The sequence below is a fragment of the Cynara cardunculus genome, unplaced genomic scaffold (assembly GCF_001531365.2).
Source record: "Cynara cardunculus var. scolymus isolate 2C unplaced genomic scaffold, CcrdV1 Un_Scaffold_1581, whole genome shotgun sequence".
NCBI classification, from domain to species: Eukaryota; Viridiplantae; Streptophyta; class Magnoliopsida; order Asterales; family Asteraceae; genus Cynara; species Cynara cardunculus.
In genome coordinates this window covers 27,907-37,036 of record NW_020200802.1, presented here as the reverse complement: position 1 = coordinate 37,036, position 9,130 = coordinate 27,907, and the positions used below count along the sequence as shown (strand labels likewise).

The 9,130-nt window shown below is 31.5% G+C and overlaps 1 protein-coding gene across 1 annotated transcript; it reads left to right on the top strand.

The window, feature by feature from the left end:
* Window positions 1-2,324: 2,324 nt before the first annotated feature.
* Window positions 2,325-4,631, top strand: LOC112502561. The gene is made up of 3 exons (XM_025106513.1): window positions 2,325-3,374; window positions 4,233-4,304; window positions 4,382-4,631. The coding sequence occupies exons 1-3, from the start codon at window positions 2,556-2,558 to the stop codon at window positions 4,385-4,387; spliced, it is 897 nt and encodes a 298-aa protein (XP_024962281.1). The 5' UTR covers window positions 2,325-2,555; the 3' UTR covers window positions 4,388-4,631.
* Window positions 4,632-9,130: the final 4,499 nt, after the last annotated feature.

The following is a 9,130-nucleotide window of genomic DNA, read 5'->3' as shown; positions in this document are numbered from 1 at the left end:
ATCCGTCGCTGAAAGTGTCCGTCGCAAATCCGTCGCTGATTTCCGTCGCTGATCCGTCGCTGATAGCATTACCTACGACTGTTTGACCGACGGAGTATCAGCGACGGATCAGCGACGGAAGCCCCTTTCAGCGACGGATCAGCGAGGGAAATTTCCCTCGCTGATACCCAGCATTTTTGTAGTGTCAATCATATGCAATAGTTGTATACATTTTTGTTAATCATATGTGATTATGTATATTTATATTTGTAAATCTTTTTGTTATGCAAATATATCATATGTGATAATACATCACTTATATTCAGACGTTTATTATTATATGAGATTACGCTAATTATACTTACACTTATATTATCATATGTGATAAATACAAAAATTTATAAAGTGAATCTTATGTAAAAAGGTTTTGGCAGACGGTTTTGTGGATTGCTATGTGTGTGATTTGGGGTCATCGAAATAAAGTGGTGTTATCGAATGTGACCCCTTCTCAATAAGACTTGGCCTTTGGTATTCAATTATTCTCGTATCAATGGATAGTTAACCGTTCAATAGGTTTTAACACATCGTGGGTGGATCAGTGCAGCAGTCCTTCGTGAGGTTGATTTTGCTCGTTTTGGTCTGGTTTTCTACTCGAGTTTTGGATGGTCCTCTTTAGGGTTTCGTCTCATTCGTACGATTCATTAACGCATGGTCTTATGGCTTCTGATCTTGTTTGGATTGTATCTCTCAGTTTTATTAGATTGTAGTTGTTTTTACCAAATTTGTGGGTTTCTTTACTTTTGTGTTTCTGCTCCTGCTCTGAATGTTTGCTTTGGAGGCATCTTTTTTGTTTTTTTTAATTAACCTGGATATTCAATCCGATATGCGAGCTGATTAATCCTAGGGCAACTACCTGCTTTGCAGATAGCCCGAAGTCATCGTATTTGAACCTCCGTGGCCACAAGGGGATTTTTATTCCTTCTTGGATTTGAACCTGAGACCTCCTAGTATTTTTTACCTTTGAAGCCAAGCTCAAAACAATCAGGTACCACTTAGTTTTTTTTAGACATATTTTGTTGTTGGTTTGTGGCTTGATAATAAATGTGGCTTAAAAGAAAGGGTAAATAAGAAAATTAACCGACGGTAAAATTGAAACAGTAACAAAAAGTGTTTAATAATATATTTGATTGAGGTAAGAATTCTCAGTGTTAACTAAAAGATATTGTCTTGACTAAAAACACAAGTGTTTTGCAGTTGATTGTGTAAAAAAAGTGATGTCGTTTTTACTGAAGTAACTTTTAACAGTAAATTGTTATTTCTAAAATATTTATGACACATTATTTTTAATAATATTCATTGTTATGATATTCCATTTATGTAATTATAGTGTTAAATATTAATGCTTTAAATTATTGCAAAAAATTGTAAATTAATTTATCAAATTTATTTCCTTTTGTGCACAATTTTCAATTTTTTTTATTCAGGTAAAAACCTATTACCGATAAGAGGTAAAAAAAAATGAGAGTAAGGGTTGGTTCTTAGGTCTAGTCTCGGAAATACGATTGAATCATCAAAGAGTAAATACGAGTTCATAACGGACCACAAAGTTAAAAGTCAGGTTCACAAACAAATATAAGAAAGATCAATCATATACTTTTTTATATTGTAAACTAAGAAATAAAGGAGAGCGTGACATGTGTCCATGATTGTTCACATTTATCACGAATAATGAACTGAACATTCATGAGAATGATACACAAGTAAGCACTTACCGCAATAGTCGTCATCCTTAGTTACCTTAGCAGACAACTTTCTCCGCCATCAGAATCTATTCTTGGTAAGCATCTTTTACCTGGTAAAAACTTTTTTTTGAAGGGTGTTCCGTATTATGCCAGACTAGTCCCTAAAAATTATGACTGTAAGATATTATCCTTGATAAACTCGATGACCACTATTGCTATGGACACTTGGAATTGAGCCCATGGCAGATGAGATATTCCACCATTTATCCTCTAGGCCTCAACCATTACGCCACAACCCTTGTGGTTTACCGGGTAAAAATATTCTCCCTCATTTATCAGGTAAGATTCTCAATCCTTGATCTGTCTATCACCAGTTAAGATTCTTAACTCTTGCTATATATTGATTTAGAAAAACAAATGACCTCAATAAGCTTTTGATAAACAATTGATCCAAATGAAAACCAATAAGTCCAATATTAATCATTTGGGCCTGGCCCACACTGGAATTGGGCCTGGCGGATTCTCTAAAGTCTAATCCCAAACCAATTCCATTTATCTCATCAAACAATTAAACCTTGAACTGATTTCTTCAAAACCTTCGTCACAATTCTTTGATCAGCTCTACCTCTCTCCATTTTCATTCCATATTTTCCTTTCATCGAATCTACAAGATCACGCCCATTTTTGGAACGATCACACTCCCTCGAAGGAATTTTGGAATTACGATTCCTTTTGTTGATTTTTCTCTATAAAAAATTCGCTCAACATGTTTGTTGGATGATCAATTGATTAATTCTGTGATTAGAAGGAGAAGCTATTGATCGATCGGAAATAATGGCGTCACCGGCACCAGCGAAATTGCAACCGCTACACAACTTTTCGTTCACGCATCTGAAGTGGAAAAACCATCGCAGCGGCCGTAGCAGACTCGCCGGAGAAACCTCTTCCTCATCGCCACCTCCGTCCAGTACATGGCGTGAATCTTCGTCGCTAAGGTCACATACTCATGCTCCTTCTCCGCCTCATCGGTGTCAAACCTCGCCGCCAAATGGTTTCCGGCGGCCATCGCCTCTAGACAAGCAATCGCCGATGCGTGATTCGGAGTTCGAGGCTGATCAAAACTACTCATCCCAATTTATCGAAAAAACGGGTAAAAGAATAATCACAGAATCATCGGCGAAATCTCTCGATAATAATAACAAACGGAAAAGATCCAACAAGATCTCTATTCGCATCCGAGAAAACAGCAATCGACACGACGCCGCTGCCGAAGAAAATCACTCATCCACACCAATGGATGATTCCGTTCCGCCACCAGCAGCAGCAGCAGGCGAAGACGAATTATCGCCGAAGACTTGGAATTTGCGGCCGAGAAGGCCGCCGGTGAATCACAAGCAATCATCTACTGGAGGTCTCCCGAAGATCGGCACATCACGATTGCAAGAGATTAAAACCTCTCACGAGACAGTAATCAACAAACAATTGCCAGAACTGAATACCAACAATAACACTGGTATGAGGAAGTCGAAGAAGCAGAAATTTTCGATTCCGCTTTCCCGTGGTGAGATTGAAGAGGATGTATTCTTGCTGACCGGATCAAAGCCGTCTCGGAGGCCAAAGAAGAGACCGAGGGCCATTCAGAGACAACTTGATGTGAGTTCCCCCTTTTTTGAGTTTATAATATCTCAGTTCTTCGTATCATTAATTCATTCTCTCAAGTGAATTGCAAATTTTAGATTCTTTTATGGGATTGTTACGGTCTGTTTGATTTACCATTTCTGGGACTTGATGCTGATTGATTTCTCCAGAAATTGGAGATTCCCAAATTCATTACATGAAAAATAATTTGGTCTTATACAAAATCAAACCACACAGACAATTAGAACGGGGAATATCCAACCATAACGTTGAGTTCATGGTTGGATGTCATCTTCAGAATGATCAGAAAATCTTCAGATTTTTCAAGTTGTTTTATTCAAGTGGTGAGTAATGCAGAATAGGAGATAAGAACCACTGCAATTTTCATTGTAAATTAACATTTGGTCCTATAAAATTCCAACCATGCTGTGTGAAATTGAGGTGTAAAACCTCGGTATTTGACACTTCACTTTCATTCTTGCAAAACATGGTGTTCCTTTTGCAAAAATACCTGTTTGCAGCAAAAAGAGCCATTCCCTCAAATGGCATCCACCAACTGTTAGGGTTATCTTGTATTTCTCAGGGTGTCAATGACTACCTGATAACTAAAAAATGAATCTTGAAAAGGATTGCTGATGAACAATCAAGAATCATATTGTTAGCTCTAACCTGCTATATGATTGTGTTTGATATTTGAATGGTTTCTAATTGCTTATAACAATCAAGAGTCATAATGTTAGCTTTAACCTGCCTAATGGTTGTGTTGGATATTTGAATGGTTTCTAATTGCTGATGAAACAATCAAGAATCATAATTATAGCTTAATGGCTTTGATACTTGAATGGTTTCTGATGTGTTGTGAAACGTGTGCAGAATCTGTTTCCTGGTTTGTGGCTTGACTCCATTACTGCTGATTCATACAAAGTATCTGAAGCTTCTACAAAGGTACGCATATATATACACATGCTTCAAATGGTGTTCCTTGTAATAACAGTCAACATTCTGCTTTTTTGTGCATGCAGGGATAGATTTAGGTTATGACGGTTATCGATCTTTCTTTGTGTTTGGTGGAAGTTGGCTTTGGGATTCTTTGAAAGTTGTTTCAAGGTACAATAAACCTCTAACTTGTATAGGTTTGAGGGTGGTGTATATAATGGGTTCTGTCTTCCTTCATGTTATGGTTTGTTTGTCTTTTGATAAGCTTACAGAGAACTTTTTTGAATTTACAAAGATTAGTTCATATAATATCATATGAGTTATTTTGGAGGTTTATTAGTATTTGATCAATGGTTCTTCATGCTATCCCTTTCTTAGAATTGAGTATGATTCAGTTTCACTATAAAATTGTTATCTGTCATTTATACACACTAAACTTACCGTTAAATGTAGGGGTGTTCGTGGTGCGGTTTTACATATGCGGTTTGAGCATTTTCGCAAACCGCAAACCGTAAACCGTACTGCATAAACCTCAAATAAAGAGTTTTTTAAAATAAAGAGTTTCAATACATCTTATTCCTAAATATATATTGCATAATTAAAAATATTCTAAGAAAAAAATAAATAAACTTCAAAGTTATGATGTGTAAAACTTTTTCTTTCATCTTTGATCCTTAAGCCCTCACTCCCAATTGACCAAATGTTATTTCAAGATTAACAATTTCATTACCATCACCAATACTAAATAATAATTATATATATATATATATATATGATATAAAATAAGAAAATAAAAATATACAAAATATGTGGTCGGGTACGGTTTGAACCGCGGTTTGATAACTCAAAACCGTAAACCACATGGCATAGTGTGGTTTGGTAAAAATGCAAATTGCAAACCACATCACAAAAGTTCTAAATCGTGCTTTTTGGTATAGTGTAGACGGTTTGTATGGTTTGATGGTTTAGATGAAGCCCCTAGTTAAATGTATTAATTTTTTGTGATGATGACTCATTTCTAGAGACTAGAAGGGTACCTGCGCAATGTAGTGGGATACATCTTAATTTTAATATTTTATTTTATTCTTCATCTCAGTCGATGTTATAGTAGAGTCTTATGTGATTTTAAGAAAGCGATTATGTTTTTATTTTTGAATAAAATATAAATTTGAAAATATCATAAAAATTTGACAAAATATAAATTAATTATTTAAAATTCCTATTTTTTATACTTTTTTAATTCAATGATTTTATTATAATTTAATTTAGATACAATAACAAAGTAATTTATATTTGGTTTAATAATATGTTTTTCTTATAAAAATATTAATTAATTATTTTGTTAGAACTCGATAATTATCCTAATTATATTTTAGATCTTTTATATTTTAAAATGAGATGTTTATCTTCTATTTGATTATATTTATTCGCAGTTAGTTATACGAATTTAAACATCGAGTTTTAATAAGTTATATTTATGCATATTTTACTTGCAATTTTAAATTTTAAGTAATATACATTAATATATAGTACTTTATGTATAAAAAATAATTTTTAAGAGTTTTTATCAAATATTTTATAATATAGTATGGAATTGGATACATTAAGAAAGCTCAAACCCAACTTGGGCAAGGCCTGTGATCCTAGTCAAAAGATCATGGGCTACTCAAAACCCGATGAGTATGGAAATAGATACATTAAAAAATAAGTCTCTTAACGATTATATTAACCTCTTAACTAGACTTTTTTAATTGACCGTAATCACAATCTATAAAATTAATTGATAATTATGTTTAGGTTTGAACTCTGTTAATATAACAAACCATCCGGTCATTATAATTAACATAAATTACTTCCATATTTTTAAAGTTAACATATTTCAAACATATTTTTTAAAATGGAGATTTTAAGAATTTTTGCTTTTAACATATTTCTCAAACTTTATCCAAAGTATGAGATAGGGAATAATTTGGATATTTCTTTAAAAATGATTACTTATGAGTATAAAATGATTATTTATTCATTATCATTAAGATCGTTTGAATTAAAAATGTTTAAAAAAAATAATCTATACTATATTATAAAATATTTGACAAAAACTCTTAAAAATCTTTTTTATGCATTAAGTACTGTATATTAATGCATATTACTTAAAATTCATGATTACAACTAAATCATGCATAAGTATAACTTATTAAAGCTATATGTTTGAATTTGTGTAACTAACTGTGGATAAATATAATCAAATAAAAGATAAATATCTTATTGTAAAATATAAAAAATCTAAAATATAATTAGGATAATTATTGAGTTCTAACAAAATAATTAATTATTATCTTTATAAGAAAGTTAGATTATTAAACCAAATATAAATTACTTGTTATTGAACATAAATTAAATTATAATAAAATAATTGAATTAAAAAATTACACAAAAATATGAATTTTAAATAGTTTATTTGATGTTAATATCGATATATTTTTGTCAAATTTTTATGATATATTCAAATTTGTATTTTATTCAAAAATAAAAACATTATCGTTTTCTCAAAATCACATAAGACCATACTATAACATCGACTGAGATAAATAATATGAAATATTAAAATCAAGATGTATTTTGCTGCATTACGTAAATACACTTCTAGTAACATCGACTGAGATAAATAATATGAAATATTAAAATCAAGATGTATAACCTCTAACATAAAGAATCTTGATGATGAAAATATTTTTTTTAATTTATTTTTTACGTTGAATATGACAAACTAATTAAAAAACAAGTATTTCATATTTTTTTAATTTAACACTCATATCGAATTACTTTTTCTCAACCATCCTTGATCTTATAATTTCTATTTTATAAATTTTTTAATATTTTTAATAAAAAACGATCTATTATGAAGATTTTAATTCTTTCTGCATGACGCTATATATATGACCTAATCAAATAAGAACTAATTAATTTGTGGTAACTATGAGATCCAATTTCAATCACAAATCAATAGATAAATTAGAAAATTTATAGTTTTAGTAATTTTGAATTAAAATTTTAATGCAATGACATTTTAGGTATTTTAATACTCTCCTCTCTCCGTCCCCCGTCCTCCGGTGATACCACAATGGTATCACAATGCATCATATATGTGCTTGAGTATCACACTGAGATCGTTTGTGTGGTCGATTGGAGATGTAACACAGTGGTATTACAATGCATCTTATATATGTTTGGGTATCACACTGTGTCTTTTGTTTAACAGAATCAATATTTTTAGGTATCACAGTGGTTTCACCGGAAGACGGTGGCCGGAGGCCGGAGGACGGAGAGAGAAAATACCTAAAATGTCTTTGCATTAAAGTTTTAATTCAAAATTACCAAAATTATAAATTTCCTAATTGATAATTGATTTGTGGTTGAGATTGGATCTCACGGTTACGACAAACTAGTCAGTTATTCCTTGAATGGGCCCCTATATATATATATCGCGTTTGGTTCAAATGTTAACCAAGATTATTGTGTTAACTTTATTAACCAAACTCAACCAACGAAAATCCATTTTTTTTTTATCTAAGATCATATCTATCTCATAATTTAATGACAAGGGTAAATATGTAATTTTGGTTTGTATGTAACTCCCATATCATTAATTGGGAGTTACAAAATCAAAAAATCTTATAATTTTTGTTGATTTACCATTGATCTTGTTTTTCTATAATATTGATTTATCTATTTATAATATCTCGAATTTGTGATTGTTAAAGTAGACCTGATAGTAAAGTTTTCGATGTTGTTCAAGCTAATATGGATAAACCTATTGGAAAACAACTCGACAACAATGAGAATGTTAAAATGGTTTACGATGACAACCGGACTTCGAGTTCCGGAAGTAAAGACAATAATCAAAGCGTTTGTATTGTAATGAATTAATATGTTATTGTATTCGTTTTAATCAAAATTATGTTGATTATGATGTTTTTGTGTTTTTTATAGTTCATATTGTGTTGGTAACTTTATCTGTAATTATTACTACGAGCCCAATTCATATGTTCAAATAGAAATAGTTCATCATCAACTTAATTTGTTATGCAATCGAATTCTGATCACCATTCGGCTCCATCAGCTGCTTGTGATACTTGACCTACCATAGACTGTAACTAAAGTTCATATACATTCAGGTGTGTTCATATATGTTATAGTAAGGATATGAATCAAGGCATCTAATATTGAATTTATAATTTTTGTTAAATTATTATTGATCTTGTTTTTTTTGTAATATTGATTTTTCTATCTATAATGTTTTTGAATTTGTGATTGGTAGAAGAGACCCGGTAGTAAAGTTTTCGGTATCGTTCAAGCTATTATGGATAAACTCATTGTTCATAATGATTGAACTATTGTTCACAAGTGTTCATATGTACACTAGCTGCATATCTCAACACATTGACTCGCTCTTAAATGTGTTCATAATTAAGGAACTATTGTTCACAAGCTGTTCATATTGTGTTCATATATACACTAGCTGAATATTTCAACATTGGCTTGCTTCTGAATGTGTTCATAATGAAGGAATTATTGTTCACAAGTGTTTATATTGTGTTCATATATACATTAGCTGCAAATCTCAACATTGGCTCGCTCTTGAATATGTTCATAATGAAGAAACTATTGTTCACAAGCTATTTATATTGTGTTCATACCCGTTATTTATTTATTTATTTATTTCCTTTCATGTAGCAGCTATTCTTATTATGTTCATATTGTGTTCATAAATGTGATGCACTCCAAGTTCATAAATATGTCAATTTTTGTTCGTATTTGACACAATGATTCATATA

Bases quoted from the DNA above. Each gene is read 5' to 3' on its own strand.
- LOC112502561 (XM_025106513.1), top strand. From the start codon at position 2,556: ATGGCGTCACCGGCACCAGCGAAATTGCAACCGCTACACAACTTTTCG. The intron at 3,375-4,232 runs GTGAGTTCCCCC...AAACGTGTGCAG, and splicing joins CCATTCAGAGACAACTTGAT to AATCTGTTTCCTGGTTTGTG.